Source organism: Schistocerca nitens, chromosome 6, assembly GCF_023898315.1.
Source record: "Schistocerca nitens isolate TAMUIC-IGC-003100 chromosome 6, iqSchNite1.1, whole genome shotgun sequence".
Taxonomy (NCBI): Eukaryota; Metazoa; Arthropoda; class Insecta; order Orthoptera; family Acrididae; genus Schistocerca; species Schistocerca nitens.
This window is the reverse complement of record NC_064619.1, coordinates 392,941,196-392,965,327: the sequence shown is the minus strand read 5'-3', so window position 1 is coordinate 392,965,327 and position 24,132 is coordinate 392,941,196. Positions and strand designations below refer to the sequence as shown.

Sequence of the window (24,132 nt, the reverse complement as noted above, 5' to 3'; positions counted from 1 at the left end):
TTGGAATGTGTGTGGGATGTTCGACTATGCCAGCACCATAAGCAAGTGGAATTTTTAAAGTACTGTACTCAGCTTGATGAATCCGACTGTGGTGCGATTATTCCCTTTTTTTTTTTAAAAAAAAAAAAAAAAAAGGAATGAGTTGACAGTAAATCTCGTTGTGGCGTCACATAACAGCATTCCCCAGTTCGTCATATTTTTCAACTACTGCTCTATTGTGCTTTGGTTTAGTATGTTTGCAGTTTTATATGGTTTACTGCTAGTTGCGTGGGGTATATTCATGTCACATGCATAGGTAATTCAGTGAAAACTGTTTTGTCATAGGCCCTAGTTAATTAATTATAGCCCCTAATTGATTAAGAGAGAAAGAGTAGAAATTATTATGCGTAAAGTAAGACCAATATTCTCTTTTTCAGTGCATCACACGCCAAAGGTTAACAACGATATATATTTGGATTCTGCGGCAAGGTCATGTGCTGCCCTATCTTCCCACTGTCGGTTTCAGTCAACTGTAGCACAGCAATCAAAAGCAAATGGTAAGGAAGTTATATTGTTGGTACTCCCAGTCGCGAACTGCCGTTTTCATTGATAATGTAAATAGCCTAAGTGATTTATGAACTCCTTTCTGTATTCAGGTCTTTTTTTTTCCAACTTTGTAGAAATTTCAGCATGAACTTAAAGGTTTGAACCTTTTGCACACTATTAGTTTTCCTCACGCCATCTCCCTCCCCCTCCCTCTTGCAAAATTTGCATGTTCTTTTGTAACTTACTCTCAAATTGGTCTGTGCCTGTAATAATCTCTGGAACCACTTTTGTTATTTTCTGTAAAGAGTAACAGGAATACGGCAAAAACACCAGTTGGCCTGTTTCATCAGAGTAACCCTCAAACGGAGTTGTGGGGTCCTTTTTGATACCAGTCAAACTGTACACACGTGCCATTTCCTCTGTTGGTGGTTCTACATACCATCTTGGCAGTTGAAGGTGAACCTCCTGACGAACTAGCATCATTGTCGAGTTGTTCTCTCTCTCAGTGCACAGCTGTAAAGTTTGGGGGGTGCCATTATTTACCCCACGACACCATAAGTGTTTCTGTTTGCCCTACGTCAAAAGTTTACTTATTAACGAAATGTTATTTTAGTTTTAGGCTTAGTGAGTGTTTTCATTTATTTTCAGTGTTACTATGGCTTCGAGCTCTCATTCACGTATGTCAGTGCTTGATCCAAGTTTTCCAGACTTTGTGAGAAAAACGCTAGAAGAAGCAGAAGAGGGTAGTGATGCAAATGATCTGGACAGTGAAAATGACCCTTCTTACAACAGTGAACATGAAACTGCTTCAGAACAAAGTCGTGACTCTAGTGAATCAGATAAATTAGAGGGAAATAAACATAGAGGGAATCATCTAGTTTCTATGGCAGAAATAGGTATAAGTGGACCACTCTAGAACCTCAAAGGAATGTGAGAACACCAGCCCACAACTTGATAATAAAAGTTCCTACACTGAAAGGCCCTGCAAGCCGATTGGGAGACTCATGCAGTCCATTGGAAGCGTGGGAGTGTTTGTTTACCAGAGATATGCTAGAAGAAATTGTGAGCCATACTAATGTGAAAATTTCTTCATATCGATCAAAATTTTCTGATCAGCAGCACACAGAACTACGAGACATGAACATCAATGAACTTAAGGCACTATTTGGATTATTATACTTCAGTGCCATTTTCAAATCTAATCATGAAAATCTGGAGTCTATGTTTGCAACAGACGGCACTGGAAGAGATATTTTCCACACCACACTAACCGTGAAGAGAGTGCTGATATTGCTTTACTGACTAAGATTTTATGACATAACTTGCTGAGATGAGAGGAAGAAAAATGACCCTACAGCAGCGATTTCTTGGATTATGGTTCACAATTCTCAGGCATCTTATAACATATGTTCACATGCATGTGTGGAGGAAATGCTGGTTGGTTTTCATGTGAGATGCGCATTTAGGGTTTATATGGCTAGTAAACCAGCGAAATATGGGCTGAAAATGATGATTTTTAGCTGATGCTCAAACAAATTACCTTGTGAATGCCTGTTTATACACTGGAAAAGACAGTGATGGCGTTGGCTTGAGACCAGAAGAAAAGAAATTTCAGAAACCTACTCAATCTGTCCTGAGACTAGCGAAGCCCATTTACAGTACAAACTGTAACATTACAGCAGACAACTACTTTGGCTCTGTTGAATTAGTTTCGGAGTTGAGAAAACGAAAGTTGACCTATGTTGGTACATTGAGGAAAAACAAAAAGGAAATCCCACCCGAATTCCAGCCGTCTAAGAGTCATTTGGAAGGTTTAACACTTTATGGCTTCACAAATGACAGAACATTGATTTCTTATGTCCCTAAAAAAGGAAAAGCTGTCATTTTGATGTCCAGTATGCATCATTCAGAAAGTGCAGATCCAAAAACAGGAAAACCAGAAATAATTTCCTTTTACAATAGCACAAAAGGTAGCATAGACTCTCTTGACCAGATGTGTGATACCTACAGCACAGGCAGACGAATACGCAGATGGCCTCTTGCTGTATTTTATGCAGTTCTGAACATACTTGGAGTTAACTCGTATGTAATACAAACGTCCTGCAAGAAGTACATAGGCTGCCTGTTTTCCAGTTTGAATTCATCAAGACACTTGCCAGGCAGCTTACTGAACCCTATCTCAATGAGAGGCTGATGAATGGCAGACTACCAAAAGAACTAAGAGTAACAATCTCAGGACTTTTGAAGAAACCTCTCCCAAAATCACAAATATCCACTCTTGATTCAAAGAGGAAACAATGTGCTCTTTGTCCATGTGCCAGTGAGAAAAAGACAAACCAGTATTGTACCTGCTGCAATCACCCAGTTTGCCAAACCTGTCGTTCGGTTGTCTGTAAAGAGTGGAGAGGAGAATGCGGGTGATTATTGACAATTTGTGAAAAAATCTGCATCAATTCCTATTTGATGTTCATTACATGCAGCTAATTTTTCAAACACTATATATTTATTTCACAGCAATCTATTACTGTTTCGTGTTATTTCTGATACAATAAACTAGTTTGAATTTTTATATTGCATTTCATTTCAATGTTAAGTAGTGTTGCATAAACTTATTTTCCTTTTGTGATTTTTATAGAGATTTTTTTAGCTTAACTGAAGTTAAGTTTTGTGTTGTAACATAGGCAATTAAGGAAATTATAAATAAATATTTCTAATGAAAGAGAAGTAAATTAATATTCATGGATAAAATTGAGTGGTATCCTTTTGGACCCCACAACACCATTTATGATACTAAGAGGTCACCACTCCGTTTGAGGGTTAATAGTGATAGTGCACCGCCCCCCTCAAACTCTTTGTTGTGGTGGTAGTAATCTGAAGCGTAACCTGAGTTCTAGGTTTTGTGAATGGGAATACAAAAAAGGTTATAGTTATAGACAGATCTGTGGCATTGCTTGAGTTGTTGATTCCCTCCATATTTACACTTTTTGTTATAAATATGTACAAGTACAAGGTAAACTCAGAAAACCTGTACTGCATAATGGACAGTACTCTAATTGTTTTGGAATTAACTATGAAAATGTAAGAGAGGACGATTCATGACACTTACCCATTTCCTGCTTTACTCATGACATCCACACACTGTCCAAACTGTTCACAAAGAGAAGCTGTTCCAAAATCCCCAGAGACATTTGATGTTGCAAATGTCAATCATGATGATCTATTCAACTAAAAATAAGCAGTTGTATAACCCATGGCACAGAGATTAAATGATACTTTCGATATTGCTTCCAACATTCACAAAAAAACTGTCACCTTTCTAGCTAACCTAGAGCACAGGCTATGTTACAGATCATTATTTCACCACAGCTGAGATCTTGTATTCATATTTGTTGGCTTCATCAACTTTCAACCAAATTGCCATCCTTCAACCTTACCTATATCTCTGTACAGGTACAAACCTTACATGTCAAAAGCTAAAAAAATCTCTAATTTACAATAATAAGTCTGGCACTAGATGCAAAACGAAAAAAGTTTTAAGATCTATAATATAACAGCAGGAGGTCATGTTGAATATCTTTCTTTTTTTTTCACCCATTTTTTTAATATGGTCACAATAATTCAAAAACAAAAATACAAAAATAAATAAGTGTATGTCCTTTTGTTCAGAATCACATTCTTGACTGATTGTGTTAATCTCTGAAAGTTCTTCAGAGATTGCTTTAAAATTTTGACACATTGCACTCAAATACTTGCATGGTTTTATATACATCTGCAATGCCATGTTGTATATATGTAATCAAAGGGGGAACATTATTACCAAAACTCTCAAAATGTATCTTTCCAATTACTACAAATTTTTACACATTACAGTAATAAAGGTGTAGGCACATATAGGCAACATATCTTTATATAGGATTTGCAAATAACAATCAAACAAGGCACAAGGTCAGAGAGAGGGCAGAAGAGGAGGAGGAGGAAATGGACATAGAAAACGGGAAGGAGGAAATGGACAGAGAGGGGGACAGGAGGAGATGAAGAGGGGGGAGAAGAAGATGGACAGAAAGAATGGGAAGGAGGAAGAGATGGACAAAGAAAGGGGAAGTGCAAGATGAACAGATACAGGGAGAGGAAATTAGGATGTATATCATGTTCCCATTCATATTACAAAAATGTTCTTTCTCTTTTCTTTCTTTTCCATTTAAGCAGATTGAGCTACAACAAAAGGTGGCTGGATTCAGCTAGTTTAGTGTAATAAAATAAGCTGTACATCTTCGCTGCTTGTTTAGTAAACCAATGGTCCCTCTTTACAGGTGAAATATTCGTAGACTGCTGTATTTTTCTGTGTGGTTTTGTTTACTGATTACATTTACTTTAATGCCGTGGAAATCAGTCACTTACACTGTGCATGTTGGCTTCATTTTAATAACATTTTCATTGCCATTCTTCATGCTCACATGAGACTATATTTTCTTGACTTCTCTGTAGGAAATTTTGTTAAAAACTTTTCAGTATGGTTCAAAAATTGCTAGCCACCATTGCTCAGTGTTTGTACCATGTCACTTGAATCATTTCTCATCCTTTCATATTTTCCAACACTGGCATTGTTTTCGTCTTTCTAAGCCCTTTGGTGATTTTACATTGGAAACACTGTTGTTCCCTTTCTGTGCTCTTCCAGTTAGAGGCATCAGTACTAAGTCAATCCAAGAGAGGTCATTCTTTTTACATTTATACTGATTTTATAAGCAGGTTTACAGTAGGTTTCAAAGTTTCGAGAGCATGCTTTTCCATGAGGCAAAACATCTTTATCTTTTTAAAAACTATTGTTGGAGTCTGTGTAGTGTTTCTGTGATAATTTAAACTTGTATTTGAACTTTCTCTAACTCTCTTAACCACATTTGTTAGACTTCCTCTTGGTTGGGCAGTTCGACATAAGTGATTTAATGAAGAGCTTTGTTACTTACTTTTTAAAAGTTTAAATCTTTGGGATGATTCCTGCTTTGTAGGATGGATACTCAGAGGGGTGACTTAATGTACTAATTTGGAGGCTGATATTTACTGATCTGAAAATACTGACTTGTTTGTCTGGAGTATATCTCCCCTCATTATATCTTTTTTTATTTTTATTTTTGTGGACTTGGTTTAGTGTGTGGTTTTGCCTGTCCTTAAAATGGAATTGTACTTCTCTATTTCTAATAAGCTACTAATTAACATAAGTCATCCTTTGAAGACATATGTATATTCTTCCTTTCAATCTCAGAACATCCCATACAGTAACTGCCTGCCTTTATAATTTGGTAATTACATCTTGTGTTACAAATTGATAGACAGTTCAGAGCCAACTCTCTAGCCAGAGTAGTCTCTCTCTCTCTCTCTCTCTCTCTCTCTCTCTCTCTCTCTCTCTCTGTTCATGATGTAGTCCATTGTCAAGGTGCAGTGTGTCTTTTATGTAAGGATGCAGCTGCATGGAGTAATCGCCAAACCAGCAGGTGCCGCAAAGCGTGATCAAACCGCCAGCCCTACCTTGTCTTGCAGAAAAGCTGCATCCATCTGCCCTTGGTTGCTTGCACATATAAAATGAAATCTCCACCCAATCTGTGTGTCTAAATTTACTAAACCGATTAAGAAAACTTAAGTACTGTTAGACATTTCTCGCTGTTAGTATTAGACTGCTTATGTACATCACAATACATTTTCCATCAAGTATTGGCTCCTTGCTGGTTGTGTTTAATTCTGCAGCAGCATTGTAATGTCCTTCCCCTTATCCCTTTCACCATGTATGTGAACATTAGGTAAAGACTGAGTTATCTCCTTAAATGTTTCTATATGTAATACGAGGAACGATTATTCTGTATCTTTTCTTGATTTCTTAAATTTGAGGATCACATATGGATTCTTTCCAGTGAGAATATACATTCTGTTTTCCTTTTATTAAATATCTTCACATAGTTACTTTCTATGAATAATAACATCACATCAGTGCGGGTGCTATTGATGTATTTTGCATATCATGAATAAATAAGAAATCATAAAACATCAGTGGTAATCATGTCACTGTTCTACAGCACTCCTTCAATTTAAATGACCTCCACAGGTTCTGTATGTATTTCCTTGGCATTTTTTCATAGTCTAGAATGAGAATTGTTTTACTTTCTTTTTTTGTCTTTCCAGCTGTACCTGCAACTAGAAAACCATATTCTCCATTTCAAAACACTAGCAACTTGGCTGAATATGCGTTGGCAAGGCTGGACGACCTGCTTAATTGGGGACGGAAGGTAATGCTACATTTCAGTTGTACTTTCATTGCAAACAGAAAAAAAACTAGCAGTAATACCAAGTGAACTCTTATAATAGAGCCGCAGAAAGATAGGAAATAGAAATTTAGAGTATACCTGCAAAGTTGGTAGTCAAATCACTTGGTGCTCGCCACCAGTTCAAAAATAAACTAGCAGCAGATTTTCCATTATCAGTTTATTTGTGTGTGTGTGTGGGGGGGGGGGGGGGGGATAGTTTTCATAATCAGAAATGGTGATGCAAGGAGTGCCATTTAGCCATCATGGCACGTGAGTTAGCTTGTGCAAGTTCTATATCAATCCAGAATTTGAGCACCTTATAAGCTTTTGAATTGCTCGAACAAAAGGACAGAGCAAAAAAAGTTATGGCAAGAACTTTTACAATTACAGTATTAATCATTTCATATCCTCAGGAATTGTGTACTGGAAGTGGTGAGAAGGCTCCTTTGGAAAGGTAATGCTTACTGCAGTGGCCATACTAAGTCGTGAAGGGAAACACGATATACCTGAAACCTAGAAATGATTGCACCAATCCAGTATAGCACTTAATAATTGTGTAGGGATGACAATGGAATAAATTTTCAACAGCCACTTTGTACGGATGTTTGCAGCTTGAAAACTCTTTCATCCTCATTGTGGTTCCCATAGGTACCACTCTACACGTGACACGCTAATACTCATGCACTTGGCAATACAGGAGGCTTTTTACATAGGCAGTACTTGACTGGAATATTTTTTGATGTTGAAAACACTTCTGGTACTACATGATAGTACAATATCATCCAAAAAACTTGGGAATATGGTTTTCAGGGCCATCTTCTGACTATAGTGTGACCTTCCTCTCAGGATCCTATATTTAATTCAGAGTTGGTGAGGATTCTTAGACCATTGTATGCAGAAGAATGGTGTCATTTGGTAATGTGTCATATGCTGTAGCCATTGGCAGCATAATATCTACAATTGGAAATCATATCTGCTGCTCTCTTTTTGTGGACAATTTTTTTGTCTTTTGCTTATCTTCTACCCTCAACATCTACAACTAACACTAGAAAGGCTAGAATTGGAGGAAAACCACAGGCTTCGAATTTTCTGTTTAGATAAATATATGTGTTACTTTTACTCATATATGATATGGTTTAAACTGATCCAAACTGTGATTGAAGAATACCATTCTTAGTTTCATTGAATCAGTTAAGTTCCTGGGTCTTATCATTAATGAGAAACTCATTTCATTACCATGTGTGAACCATCAGATTGCAAGAGCTCTAAAGGGTCTAAATTTGTTAAAGTGGCTCTCAGACGTCCGACCCACAGTCGGCAAGACTCACCGGAGGAGAAACACCCCTCTGAAGACGTCCAGCGCAGCTCTGGACGAAACGTTAGGAGCTGAAGAGTTTCATGGACCACGACCTTACATCCCGGAAGGTTTACCAGAAGATATGTCATCCGGTCGTGAAAGCCTTCATACTATTAATGGTAGTTCCTCATAGTAGATGCTCTGTGTTATTTTGCAGAGCATTTGGTTGCAGCTGAGCTGTTGCTGTACTGTGTGCTATTGTTCTGCACAATTGTCCAATCTATAAACCTTGGACCTCTGTTGGTCACAAGGATATTAGATTCGCAACTTTGTCACAAGAATATTAGCTTTACCTTCTATTAAGCCTGTATGCTGACGCTGAGGAATAACTTTCAATCATCCAGCAGAAGTCCCTCTTGGTGTGATAAGGTCCAGTCTTCACATACTCTCCATTCTTTAATCTTGTACATCAGATTTTATTTTCAAACAAGACTTTCCAAATCATCAGATAAACATCCAAATTTTAGTTACATACTAATTGCAGATCTGAGTAGGGCTGGACTGTGTCGGATGCCCAGTACTCTCTCCTGACAGCTGCTTTGCAAGGAAAGAATGACATTTCAGTTGAACAGGAGATGCACAGTGGTGGTTATTATTATTATCATCATCATCATCATCAATTGTCTGGCATAGCCACATTAATTTTTGAAGTCAAATCTAGAAGGTCATTGATCTCGTATCATAATGTAACATAAAATCAATCAGTTTGGATCACAAATTATGTTTATTTTTATGGTATGGTAACTGGTTTGTCTACATGAAAATTAAAGAGACCTTTGGAGAGAGAGAACCACTTGTATGAATATCAAGAGCTCAGGTGGAAAACCAGTTCTAAGCAAAGAAGGGAAAGCAGAACGGTGGAAGGAGTATGGAGAGGGTCTATATAAGGGTGATGTAATTGAGGGTGATATTATAGAAACGGAAGAGGACATAGACAAAAATGAAATTGGAGATATGATACTGCATGAAGAAAAAAAGGCCCCAGGAGTGGGCAACATTCCATTAGAACTTCTGATAGCCTTGGGAGAGCCAGGCCTGACAAAACTCTACCTTCTGGTGAGAAAGATGGATGAGACAGGCAAAATACCCTCGAACTTCAAGAAGAAGATAATAATTCCAATCCCAATGAAAGCAAGTGTTGACAAGTGTGAAAATCGCTGAACTATCAGTTTAATAAGTCACTGCTGCAAAATACTAACATGAATGCTTCACAGATGAATGGAAAAACTGGTAGAACCCGACCTTGGGGAAGATCAGCTTGGATTCCACAGAAATGTTGGAACACGTGAGGCAGTACTGACCCTACAACTTACCTTAGAAGATCAAACCTACATTTCTAGCATTTGGAGACTTAGAAAAAGCTTTTGACAATGTTGATTGGAATACTCTCTTTCAAATTCTGAAGGTGGCAGGGGTAAAATACAGGGAGTGAAAGGCTATTTACAATTTGTACAGAAAGCAGATGGCAGTTATAAGAGTCGAGGGGCATGAAAGGAAAGCAGTGATTGGGAAGGGAGTGAGATAGGGTTGTAGCCTATCCCTGATGTTATTCAGTCTATATATTCAAGCAGTAAAGGAAACAAAAGAAAAATTTGGAGTAGGAATTAAAATCCATGGAGAAAAAATAAAAACTTTGAGGTTTAGTGATGACATAATTCTGTCAGAGACAGCAAAGGACCTGGAAGAGCAGTTTCACAGAATGGACAGTGTCTTGAAAGGAGGATATAAGGTGAACATCAATAAAAGCAAAACGAGGATAATGGAATGTAGTTGAATTAAATTGGGTGATGCTGAGGGAATTAGATCAGGAAATGAGACGCTTAAAGTAGTAAATGAGTTTTGCTATTTGGGGAGCAAAATAATAGATGATGGATGAAGTAGAGAGGGTATAAAATTTGTACTGGCAATGGTAAGGAAAGCATTTCTGAAAAAGAGAAATTTGCTAACATAGTGTAGATTTGAGTCAGAAAGTTATTTCTGAAAGTATTTGTATGGAGTGTAGCCATGTATGGAAGTGAAACATGGACGATAAATAGTTTAGACAAGAAGAGAACAGAAGTTTTTGAAATGTGGTGCTTAGAAGAATGCTGAAGATTAGATGGGTAGATCACATATCTAATGAGGAGGTACTGAATTGAATTGGGGAGAAGAGGAAATTGTGGCACAACTTGACTAGAAGAAGGGATCGGTTGGTAGGACATGTTCTGAGGCACCAAGGGATCACCAATTGAGTATTGGAGGGCAGTGTGGAGGGTAAAAATCATAGAGGGAGACCAAGCGATGAACAGAAAACAGATTCAGAAGGATGTATGTTGCAGTAGGTACTGGGAGATGAAGAAGCTTGCACAGGACAGAGTAGCATGGAGAGCTGCATCAAACCAGTCTCTGGAATAAAGACACCAACAACAACAACTGGTTTTTTCATTCATAGACCATCTTCAGACCAGTTTATCTCTGAGATTAGTGAAGTGGGCCAGGAATAATATAGCAATTCACCTTATAAAATTGTAAATGAGCAAGATAATTATAAACTGAATACAAATATGTTGTGCATATGTCCGTTAGTGATGTGTGGAGTCAATGTATGGAGCCAGCACCTGCCCATTGATATGCACATCGTCAGTTGAACAACCAATAACATTAAGACACACACAATAGTGTGTGCCTAATTATACAGACTTCATATAGTAGACATATAAGATTATAATGTTGCTTAAAAAAATGTGTGTATCGGATTTTTTGCCAGGAACCCACTCTGTGATGATCTCAGCTGCCTGGTGTCCATGTACCACACACACACACACACACACACACACACACTCTTGAGCTGAGATAATGCCTGATGTGGCTGAGAATCGAACCCAAGGCTGTGTGAGCGAGAGTCAGCAATGCTGACCATAAGACGATGAACAGCTATTAGTTACAAAAGCCAAAAACATATGCAATTTTTGTACATACTATTTTGCATGTTTTGATGTTACTGGTTGTTCAACCGATCATGTGTGGATTGATGGGTGGGGCTCTGTTTATGACCTGAGCACTCCTCTGCTACCCACTGATTGATGATAGGAGCCTTTCAGCTCCACACATTGACTCAGTGTTTCACCAATGGGTATATGCACGATATATTTGTTTTGTAACTGTGTTGCTTATTTAATGTTACATAAGATTAGTAGCAGTATTATTCCTGGCCTACTTTGTTGATTTAAGAGACATACTGGTCTGAAGATAATGTGCGCAAGTTCCTAAATCATACTGTCATTGTTGGTGGAGACATTAATCATCCAATAGTTAATTGGGAAAATTACAGAATTGTTAGTGGTGGGTGTGATACGAATTCTGTGAAGCATTACTAGATGTGTTCTCTGAAAACTCCCTAGAACAGGTAGTTAGGAACCCTATTCATGATGGAAGTATATTGAATCTAATGGCAACAAATAGGCCTGACCTCTCTGAGGATGTCCACATTGAAACTAGGATCAGTCACAATTATGTGATTGTGACAACAATAATTACCAAAGTACAAATGACAACTAAAACAAGCAGAAAGATATATATGTTAAGAAATAATGAATTCTTGATTAGATAAAAAAAATGTACTGATCAAGCAGCAGCAGCAGCGAACACACACACATAAAGGGTTTAACTTTTACAAGCTTCCGGAGCCAGTGTCTTCTTATTCTGGCAGAAGAGTTCAAAGAAAGGAAAATAGGTGAAGACTGGAGAGGTTTAGGGAAAACGGTACAGTTCAGAAAAGTCACTCAGAATCCCGGGTCAGGGGAGACTTACTGGACAGGATGAGAAGGAAAGACTGATTATTGGGGACTGCACTGGACAAGATTTGAAAACCTGAGAGCCTAAAGGTGGAAGACAGGGTAATATGCAAGACAGGGATTACTACTAAAACATAGTGCACAAGTTAATAAGAGTAGTGGAAAGCTAAGTGAATTGCATGTAAGAGAAGTGAGAGGAGGGATGCCAAAAAAAGAAAAGTCAGAAAATGAAAGATGTAAAAACTAAAATGGAGTGAAGAAAGTAGTAGTTACTGTGAAGAAATGCTGAGATGGGAGGATTAACGTAAATTAAGGCCAAGTGAGTGGCAAGAAACAAGGACATATTTTAGTGCTGGTTCCCATGAACAGAATCCTGAGGCACTGGTGTCTGGGGGCATAAATCTGTATGGTGTGTGTGGTGAAACAGGCACCGAAGTAACGTCTGTCATGTTGTACAGCATGTTCTGCAACAGGATATTGTGTGTTGCCTGTATACACCCTCTGCCTATGCCCATTCATCCCGATTGATAACTGGATGGTAGTCATGCCAGTGTAAGAAGCCAAACAGTGTGTACATAACAGCTGGTATATAATGTCATTTCACAGGTGCTCTCACTTTGAGAGTATATTTTTTGCCAGTTACAGGGCTGGAAGAGGTGGTGGTAGTAGGGTGCATAGGGCAAGTCTTGCAGTGGGGACCGTCACAGGGGTAGGAGCCATAGGGTAGGGAGATGGGTGTAGAAGCATCATAGAGTCTGACAAGGATATTGCAGAGATTGGTAGGGCCACCACACATAGAGTAATTTTTTGTCACCCTCCCAACCTCCGAAATATCCTTGTCAGACCCTATGTCTTTTTTGCATCCATCTCCCTGCCCTATGGCTTCTATCCCTGTGACCATTTCCCCTGCAAGACTTGCCTTATGTACCCTACTACCACCACCTATAGCTGCCCTGTAACTGGCAAAACATGTACTATCAAAGGGAGAGCCACCTGTGAAATGACATGTTAAATACCAGCTGTTATGTAAACCCTGTTTGGTCTTTTACATCTGCATGACTGGAACCCAGTTATGTCAGGATGAATGGGCATAGGCAGAAGGTGTATACAGGCAACACAAAATATGATGTTGCAGAGCATGCTGTAAAACATAACAGCCGTGACCGTGAGCATGGTTGCTGTTTTACCACATGCACCATCTGGATTCTTCCCTCTGACACTAGTTTCTCAGAATTATGCAGGTGGTAACTAGTGCTAAAACATGTCCTTGGTCCTTGACACCCACCTGGCCTTAATTTACAGTAATTCCTTCTGTCTCAGCATTTCTTCACAGTAACTACTCCTTCGCCCCATTTTAGTTTTCTACACCTTGTCTATTTTTACTGTCCCCCTCCCACCTCTGTTACATACAATGCACTTAGTTTTTCACTTTTATTAACTCATGCACGATGTTTTAGTAGTAATCTCTCTCGCATACTACCTACTCTGTCTTCTACCTTCAGACTCTCAGGTTTTCAAATCTCTTCTCGTGCAGTCCCCAACAATCAGTCTTCCTTTGTCATCTTGTCCGGTAAGTCCCTGCTAACCTGAGGTTCTGAGTGACTTCTGTGAACTGCACCCCTTCCCTAAACCTCTCCAATCCATTTTTCACCCCTCTTCCTGCCCCTTCAACTCTTCTGCCAGGAGGAGGAGCCACTGGCTCTGAAAGCTTGTGAAAGTGGAACCCTTTTGTGTGTTTGTTCACCTGCTGCTGTTGGTGAGTAGATTTTTTTATCTAAATGTTCAGTAAACTATATATAAAATGAGAAGTGTCATATATCAGTGAGGAAGTTGGAAACTTTCAGCACAGGGCAGGAGCTTGCAGAGGAACTATGGCTCAAGTTAAATGAATAGTTGGTCATGCTCCGGATAGATATGTACCTGGTAGAACAGTCCATAACATGAGGGAAAAGAAACTTGTGAAGAGACAGAGATTACTGCATAATAGGTGTAAAACAAAGCGTAGGGCTATAAATAAATAGAGGCTGAATGAAGCTCATTTGGCTGTCAAGAGAGCAATCTGTGGTTCTTTCAATGACTACCATCACAGAATATCGTCAAATGATATTTCAAAAAACCCAAAGAAATTCTGATTGTACGTAAAGGCTGTCACTGTCACCAAAGTTACTGTGCAGTTCCTAATGCATGAGGTGGGAACTGAAATTAAGGATAGTAAAGCAAAAGCTGAAATGCTTAACTCCATTTCCAAATGTTCCTTTAAAAAGGAAAACCCAGGAGAACTGCTCCATTTAATCCTCACACCCCTGAAAAGATGAATGAAATAAGTATTAGTGTCAATGGTGTTGAGAAAGAGCTGAAATAATTAAAATTGAACAAAGCTCCAGGGCTGGAAGGAATCACTGTTAGATTCTGTACCAAATTTGTGGCTGTATTAACCCCTCTTCTAACAATAATCTATCACAGGTCCAACTACCATCCAATATCCTTGACGATGGTTTGTTGTTGAATCTTAGGACATATTCTGTGCTCAAACATAGTGATGTATCTTGAACTGAATGATCTCCTCAATTCCAACCAGCATGGATCCGAAAATATCAATCACATGTGAAACCATCACACACAGGACTTTGGATCAAGGCAGTCAGATAGATGCAGTATATCTCCTGATTTCCAAAAAGCATTTTACTCGCTGTCACATCCATGCTTCTTGTCAAAAGTATGATCATATGGGGTATCAAGTGAAATTTGTGACTGGATTGGTGACTTTTTGGTAAGGAGGACACATCATGGTATCTAGGATTAAGAGTCATCATCAGTTGTAGAAGTGATTTCAGGTGTGTGTCAGGGAAGTGTGTTGGGATCCTTGTTGTTCAAGTTGTATGTTAATGATGTTGCAGACTATATTAATAGTGACCTCAGACTTTTTGCAGATGATTCAGTTATCTATAATGAAGTACTGTCTGAAAGGAGCTGCATAAATATTCAGTCAGATCTTGATAAGATTTTGAATGATGCAGAGAGGGCAACTTGCTTTAGATGACAAACTGCCTGTTGGTTTCTGTCTCGGGTTCTTCGACCAATGTCTGTCTGAAAATCATCTGACAAACATTGGCCAAAGAACCTGAGACAGAAGCCAACAGACAGTTTGTCAACAAGTCCCCATGAAAGCCTTGATACTTTTTTATTACTTTAAATGTTCAGAAATGTAAAACTGTGCAATCCGCAAAATGAAAAAAATGTAATATCCTGTGGCTATAATATCAATGTGTCAATGTTGGAATCAGCCAACTCATACAAATACATGGGTGTAACACTCTCCAGGAATATGAAATGGAATGATCACATAGGTTCAGTCGTGGGTAAAGCAGGTGATTAATTGGTAGAATACTGGGGAAAAATCAGTTTATAAAGGAGGTTTCTTACAAATCCTCACTCGTGTGATAAGTTCTAGAATATTGCTCAAGTCTCCCAAGTGTGGGGTACGTATACCAGATAGGATGAACAGGGGATGTTGAAAATATACAGATAAGGTCAGCATGAGTGGTCACAGGTTTGTTTGATTTGTGGAAGAGTGTCATAGACATAGGAACTGAAACTGAAAGACTCTTGAAGAAACTATCCCAAGAAAGTCTATTAACAAAGTTTTAGGAACTGGCTTTAAATGATGACTCTAGGAATATACTACAACCAATTATGCCTTGCTCACATAGGAATCATGAGGATAAGATTAGAATAATTCCTACACACACACACACACACACACAGGCATTCAGTCTGTCATTCTTCCCATGCTCGATATGCAAATGGAATGGGAAGAAACCTAATAACTAATGCAATGGGATGTACCCTCTGCCATGCACTTCATGGTGGTTTGCAGAGTTAAAGATGTAGGTTTAGGTGTAGAGTGACTGAAACCAGTTACCACACCATAAAAGTAAACAACTTTTGCGATATGGACTGATTGTCATTGCTTTGTTTAGGCCTTCAGAGCAGGTGCCTGGTTCATGTACCCATGCTGGCTGCTATTCATCAGCAACAAAAGCTGGAATTTCTATACACATACCACAACTGGACATCTGTTTAGTGGTGAGAGGTGGCCTTTTCAAATGAATCACGTTTCATTCTCCTCCATTGGACACATGGCTGTTGGCATGTACAGTGTGAAAAATCTGAAAGCAAATACCTTGCAAAATCGTCGGAAGGGTCCAGGCTGGAGGAGAGAGCATTATGGCGTGGGGAATGTTTTCATGGCATTCCCTAGGTGATGTCATCATTCTGGAAGGCATAATGGATCGATACAAGTATGCACCTGTCCTTTGGGAACCAAGTCCACCCCTACATGCAGTTTGTTTTTCCTTAGCACGGTGGCATTTACCAGCAGGACAATGCAGCATGTCATATGCTGCCATTGTAAATGCATGGTTCAAAGAGTACCTGGATTAGTTTACCATACTGCCCTGAACAACAAACCCAATCAGAATCTGTGGGACTGCCTCAATCAGACTGTTCATCTCATGGATCCTCAACAGGGAAACCTAGTACAGTTGGCCACACTGGTGTTGACATAGCTCCACTTCCCTATCGGTACTTCCAGAACTTCAGAGACCCTCTTCCTGCACATCTTGCAGCAGTCCACACTGCAAAAGGTGGTTATTCAGACTTTTGACAGGTTATTATGTAAATGTAACTGGTCAGTGTGATTAAAGGTTGCAAGGTTACAAATGTTTGAGTACCACGTTATTTTTGCAAGAAAGGAAATGTTTCAAAAATAAATCCAATTTTGACAAAAGTTGATATTCTGCATGAAATATTATGAGATATAATTTGTAAAAAATTATTTTTGTGAAACTTTAATTTACTGTATTTAACATTTATACAAGAGCCCTTACAGAAGTTGTACACTTTAGATCAGTTGATTGTGCAATATAATATTGAACACAACTAAAATTACTATGTTATGTCACAAGAGTTTATGAGACCATAATTTTGTATGAAAATACTCTGTATAAATCAAACTAATATTCATTTAGTCATTTATGAATTTGTAAAACATTAAATAATGAGTTCATAAAATGTAAGCGGTAGCTATAAAATATTTCTATATATGACGGTAGTATCTGTTCCCGAAAGAACACATACCGTGGATAACCATGCAGCTTTGCTAGAAATGAAATGATAATTAAATAGACACCCTAGCTGCAAACAGGCGTTGATATATTTCACTGGGGACATGTTGAAAATGTGTGCCCCGACCGGGACTCGAACCCGGGATCTCCTGCTTAATCTGCCACGAATAATGAGTATGATGGGCAAACATCTATTAGGCGCACTACGAATGTAGTGGTGTGGACATGTTGGGAATGTGGATCTCACGGGGAGCGTGCTAGGGATAAGTCCCTGCAGATGCACTATCCTCTGTGCCCTCGGTGGCTCAGATGGATAGAGCGTCTGCCATGTAAGCAGGAGATCCCGGGTTCAAGTCCCGGTCGGGGCACACATTTTCAACATGTCCCCAGTGAAGTATACAAACGCGTTTGCAGCTAGGGTGTCTATTTAATTATCATTTCAAATATTTCTATGCTCATGTTTTGGTATCAAGTACTTCACTAGATCAAGTGCTACATTAGTCTGTTACCTTACAACATGTACACACTCACGAGGTTTATCATCTCTATCACCGAGCGAGGTGGCGCAGTGGTTAGCACACTGGACTCGCATTCGGGAGGACGACGGTTCAATCCCGTCTCCGGCCATCCTGATTTAGGTTTTCCGTGATTTCCCTAAATCATTTCAGGCAAATGCCGGGATGGTTCCTTTGAAAGGGCACGGCCAATTTCCTTCCCAATCCTTCCCTAACCCGAGTTTGCGCTCCGTCTCTAATGACCTCGTTGTCGTCGGGACGTTGAACACTAACCACCACCTATCATCTCTATCAATATAAATTCAAGTCTCCTTTTTGTATCCACATGTATATGCAGACTGGTCTCAGAAATTGCTCAACCCCTGTCCCCCACCCACCCCCAGGAGGCTCACAACTCTTTCATGAGTATGTGCTTGGCTTCCACGGGGCCCCAGCCTTTGCAGCATTACTTTCTTTCCGTGCTTCAAGTTTGTACTTTCAGTATCCCATTCCCCTTCTGCCTTTCCATCAGATGGTTTCTTGTTGCGGACCTGCTTGGACCTGGTTTATGATTTGGGACTCAAGTTTCCACCTTGCATTTTCTACAACTTTTCATTAAATAAATACATAGTCCCCATTGTTGAGTTTCAACTACCACCAATTTTCAAAATTCTCCAGAAGTGCTGATCATACAGGAAAGGTCACCCAGTGCGGTGTATGCTCCACCTTTGTGTCTTTCCATGTCTGCACCCCCTTCTGTTTAATAAGGTAGTACATCAAAAACCCCAGCATGGTAGCCATTGTGTTGTGAAGGGATCGTCAAGTACCTGCACAGTCGTAGCCCTCTGACCACATAGGGATTGCACTGTTGGTGCCTGAGGTGAAAAATCCCCATGTGTGCCAAGGATGATGATGATTATGATGATGATGATGATGATGATGATGATGATGGGGTTTGTTTGGTTTGTGGGGCGCTCAACTGCGCGGTTATCAACGCCCGTACAAATTCCAAACCTTTGCTCAGTCCAATCATTGCCACTTTCATGAATAATGATGAAATGATGAGGACAACACAAACTATCAGTCATCTTGAAGCAGCTGAAAATCCCTCACCCCACTGGGAATCGAACCCGAGAGCGTGCTCGGGAAGTGAGAATGCAATTGAGAGACCACAAGCTGCAGACATATGCCAGGGAGTATGTGTCTGGTGTGACTGGGGCATGAGGACTCCAAGCAACATGTTACTGGCCAGGTAGCCATTGCTGAGGCTGGGTGGCCCCTTTGGGGAGAGCCCCAGTTCGGAGTGGGTGGCAGCATGGCGGATGAGTTGCAAATGAAGTGGCGAAGTTGTGTAAGTGGTGAAGTTGTGTTTTGCTGGTGGCCATACGCCCCAGCAGTCTCTATGGCACCGAAGTACTCATTTAATGCACAGAGATATGATCTGGAAATGTTTCCTTCAGTGTCAATTCATTGCCTGAAAAGATGAAGGTGAAGGTGGTGATATATCAAAGCAATGTGAAACCATGTGTTCTCCTCTCTAGGCAGTGCTTCAAGTGTTCGGAATTCGGGCACATGTCTTCATGTTACAATGCTAACCCCATTTGTAGATGTTGTGGATGACAACTGCACGCAAACGTTCCTTTTTCCCCTCTCCCCATCTGTGTCACCTGTGGAAAGCATCAGTCTCCCTGCTCACCAGATTGCACCATTTTCCAGGGAGGGAAGAAAATACAAGAATATAAGCCTCTCGACTAAATTACTTGTAAATAAGTTAAGAAGATGTACAAGCAGTTGCACCCAGCATGTATGATAGTGTCCTATGCTACAGCTATGACGACATCGCCCACTTTGGCAACGGTATTCCCATCCCTTACACTTCATGCAGTGGGCTCTCAGGGCTGGTCAACCATGCCCCTCCCCCCTCTCCAAAGGATTGGGGACTTTCTTATTGTGCTGCTTCCCCCACACCTACTTTTGATTTCCTTGACTCAAGCATAGTTGTTAATACAATCTTTGCATGGTGGAGTGAAAGACATTATTTGTTTGAACACCTTTGATTTATATAGAACACTGGTAAATGAATCTCCTCTGGTCAGAAAGACACGTAGGCCTCTTAAAAATCATAAAGACATGGGCCTGACTTTCCTGAATAGAATTAAGAAATTTATTGTGGATGAATAAACAAGATTTCAGTGGTTGGCGGACGCATTTTGAATTGTGGCAGGAAGCCTCAACAGTGCATCATAGTGTGTGTTAAGTTTGACAAGAGGAGTGCTGTAACATGAGCTAAACATGCAGATCATGCCTGTTTTTTCTTTTATTTGTGCTACCCCAGTCAGCCTTCAATACATAGTGAAAATATATATATATATATATATATATATATATATATATATATATATATATATATATATATATCTCTCTCTCTCTGTTTCACACACACACACACACACACACACACACAGAGAGAGAGAGAGAGAGAGAGAGAGAGAGAGAGAGAGAGAGAGAGAGAGAGAGATCTGCATTATATATTTACATTTATTGTAAACATATTACTTACATCAAGATGTGCTTCTGTCATTGCCAGTGCCATGAGATATCATTCCAAATACCTATTGAATATGGAACATACAACAGTCATGCCTTCGGACAACCTCCCTGGTGTGTGCTGATTACATCACTTAAGTTATATTAAAGTGATGATGTTCATTTACTTAATGTTCTCAGACTTTTTTTCGCAACTCAACGCAGTTGCCCGTAAACAAAATAAGCTATGCTGGACAAGTTGTCTAGCTCTAGATATTTAATTCTACTCATGTGAAGCCGAGCTGGGTTGCTAGTTATTATCTATTTTAATGTGTTGATAACCAACTGTTGTTCATGTCATCATTATCAGTCAGTCTGCAATATGTGTCCATGGTCTATTGTCTCAAAAAGATTGCCTTATGAAGGAAGACTTTGTTCTTCTCACTAAATGCAAACATTCTTATTCAACCAGAGCCACTGATATTTAATCAGATACTGAGCACCATATTCATCATAATCATCCACTGTCAGAGCAGTACGTAAATCAGATATGGGTGTACCGTGTTTGCAAAAGGCAAGGATGTCAGTTAACTATTCACAACAATCAACACAGTGTAAATTTTGCAGAGAATAAGCTAAACATTTCTCAAGACATATTGACCATTCTGTGGTACTTGTGGGCTGCTAATATGGGCAGATGTTTAGTTGCTAATAGTGTAGTATCCTTGAAAATGAAGACTAGTCAAATTATAGTGGTTCAAATCCACCATCGCAGTACTCCAATGCAGGCCTCATCAAAGAACTCCGTATTGTTAGCAGAAAATAATATATACTTCTAGTGCTTTGTTTGCAAAGCAACAACTGACGAGGGGAAGGGCTGGAAGTCCTGGACTAATGAGAAGGATTCGCGTTGGCACCTGTTGTCATCACATGAAGAGTGAGCTCCTGCTTTCCAGCAAAAGCTTTCTGTCACTTAGTTGCTATCATCTTTCATAGTTTTGTAATTCTAATAAAGACAAAGCATAGGTGTAGCCTTGATTGAAACTTCTGTGTGGAATGGGTCCAAGAGAAAATTTCAGTTTAATGTCAAAAAGTTTGACTTAGGGATTTATTTTGCAACAGTCATTGGTTATGGCAGTCAGTCAGTAAAAACTATAATTTAATATAATATCAAAATATGCAGATTTGGTCCACAGCCCATGGTCTTACGGTAGTGTTCTCGCTTCACACGCACGGGGTCCCGGGTTCGATTCCCGGCGGGGTCAGGGATTTTTCCTGCCTCGAGATGACTGGGTGGTGTTGTGCGTCATCATCATCATCATCATCATCATCATCATCCCCATTACAGTCGGAGGAAGGCAATGGCAAACCACCTCCACTAGGATCTTGCCTATTCAGCTGTGCGGGTCTCCCGCATCTTCCCCTATGCTCCTCGGAGTATGGGACCTCATCATCATGCAGATTTGATTTCTGGTTTATTGATGTAGTACCATAGAGCCTTTACAACTAATGTACTTTGCTGAAGATATATTCCTTTTACAGGGTTCTCTGTGGCCACTGACATTTGGCTTGGCTTGCTGTGCTGTGGAAATGATGCATATTGCAGCTCCTCGCTATGATATGGACCGATTTGGAGTTGTTTTCCGTGCCTCACCAAGACAGGCAGATGTTATTATAGTCGCAGGAACTCTCACCAATAAAATGGCACCAGCTCTTCGAAAAGTTTATGACCAGGTATAAATAAAGTTTGTAACAGAAAATAGTGATGTCGCAGTTTGTGATTTACGATACAAATGTGGAAATAAGTTTAGTGTGTTAAAATATCTGTTCACCTTTCACTGCTCTGGCCAGAGTTCCATGAGGAGTCCAGTGTGTTAACTTATCCTTTTTTTCTGATGAGCTCCACATGTGATGGCATTACAAGGAGATGAACATTCTTTCAGCAGTTTACTGTGCCAAGGTTGTATTATATCATAAACTTTCCACATGCTCTTAAAACTGCTGGAATACTATCTAACCACTATGCTTACCAAATTCTCTGATACATGTAGATGTTGGCCAGATTGTTGAATACATTATTTCTGTTAAGGTACTACAATTGGGCACAGTTTAGTGATTTGGTTGTCATGGGATGTTGTGAAAGAAAAGTTCACAAAAAAAGAATCTGAAAAGAAAATATCCTGATGTGCATATTTCCACTATGCATGGAAAGTGACTTTGAGATTACTTCATATTGTGATGTTGGCAAAGATCTGATGGTGAATTAAATTACAGTTGGACACTCCCTCGTGATTACATCTGCAATATTGTTGGCATAGAGCATCAGTGAGCATACTACATTTGGCTACAGAGAATAAAAACAATGCTGACCTATAATGTTTGTTAGCTGGAGTGATTTGGACACTTACACCATTCTCAGTAGCCTGTATTACTACTTAGTTCTGTGGTAGAAGACCTTAGGAGATGTTTTCTTCTAGTACATATTGATGCAACCATTTTTTACCCACATTTCTGGGATGGAGAAATTGAGTCTGTTATTGTGGGAAACCGCTTTTCAGCAAGGCTAATGTAGTTCTGTTATGGCACTGTTTATTCATGGATGGAAGGGAGAGAGATGCCTTTGGAGGATTTGGGGGACAGTCCTGGCATTCGCCTTACAGCCGAGAGGAAAACTAAGGACTAATATGGGCTATTGAGAATGACATAAGTGTCGGAATTGGTATAGCCAACAAACAATAGGACTGTTAACTTCTTTAGCCAAAATGTTGGAGTTGAAATATGAGCAGCAGTTTTTTTCTATGCTGCCTGTGGACATTTCATCTGATGTATGTGTGATCAAGTCTCAACTGCACATTACAATTTATTTACAAATTGTTTCAGATATCAAGGGTCAATTTCAAAGTTTCCTACACATTTAAGTGTACTGTGATTAATGTTCAAAATCTACAAGAAATCAATTTACACAACTGACTGGATGTAATCCTCACAAATGTGATGAAGTTACTATTTCATCACGATGATTTTTACAAAAAGTGATAGTAGTTATAACATAAAAATATAGATTTCAAAAAGTGTCAGACAGTGCTCAGATCTAGAAAATTTATAATACTTTCAGCCTCAACTTCTACTTTAAATGAATAGATACAAAATCTAGTCCCCGAGCGGTGGCAGAACACACACATAAAAGGCAGTTGTAATTGGCAAGATTTCAGAGACAGTGGCTCCGTCTTCAGGTAGAAAGATTGTAGGGGAAGGAAGAGGGTTGAAGGAAAAGGAGTGGAGAGGTCTAGGAAAAGGGGAAGATTTCGGGAAAGTCACCCAGAACCACGGGTCAGGGGAGACTTTGCACACAGAATTAAAAGGAAATAATTATTGTTTAGGACTCCATTGAATGAGATTTGAAAACCTGAGAACTTAAAAGTGAAAGACAGGGTAATATGCAGACAGTGATTACCGCTTAAACATGATGCATGATTTGCAAAGAGTAGTTACTGTGAAGAAAGACTGAGACAGAAGAAATTAACGTAAATTAAGGCCAGGTGGGTGGCGATAACCAAGGACATGTTACAGTGCTAGTTCACACCTCCGGAGTTCTGAGAAAGTGGTGTCTGGAGGAAGAATCCAGATGGCACTTGTGATGAAACAGGCACCAAGGCCACGATTGTCATGCTGTACAGCATGATCTGCAACAGGATAATGTGTGGAGCCTTGTATACTCTCTCTGCTTATGCCCATTCATCCTGGCTGATAACTGGGTGGTAGTCAGGCCATTGTAGAAGGCCGAACATTGTTTACATAACAGCTGGTATATGATGTGTGTCATTTCACAGGTGGCTCTCCCTTTGATAGTATATGTTTTGCCAGTTACATGGCTGTTATAGGTGGTAGTACAAGGGTGCATAGGGCAGATCTTACAGTGGGGATAGTCACAGGGGTAGGAGGCAAAGGATAGGGAGATGGGTGCAGAAGGAACGTAGGGTCTGACAAGGGTATTGTGGAGATACATTAGCTGCAGATGCCAAGGCTGTATGGGAGGGAACA

The 24,132-nt window shown here is 39.6% G+C and overlaps 1 protein-coding gene and 1 non-coding gene across 2 annotated transcripts in view; both read left to right on the top strand.

Moving 5' to 3' along the window:
* The window catches only part of LOC126263710 (NADH-quinone oxidoreductase subunit B 2-like), a 41,395-nt gene that overhangs the window by 185 nt on the left and 17,078 nt on the right, over positions 1–24,132 (top strand). The window contains exons 2-4 of the mRNA XM_049960851.1: positions 417–536; positions 6,694–6,797; positions 21,634–21,825. Coding sequence (XP_049816808.1) covers positions 417–536; positions 6,694–6,797; positions 21,634–21,825 — 416 coding nt within the window. The remainder of the gene's footprint in view (positions 1–416; positions 537–6,693; positions 6,798–21,633; positions 21,826–24,132) is intronic.
* On the top strand, positions 17,365–17,439 carry Trnat-ugu (transfer RNA threonine (anticodon UGU)). The gene has a single exon. It is a non-coding gene; the product is annotated as a tRNA-Thr (tRNA).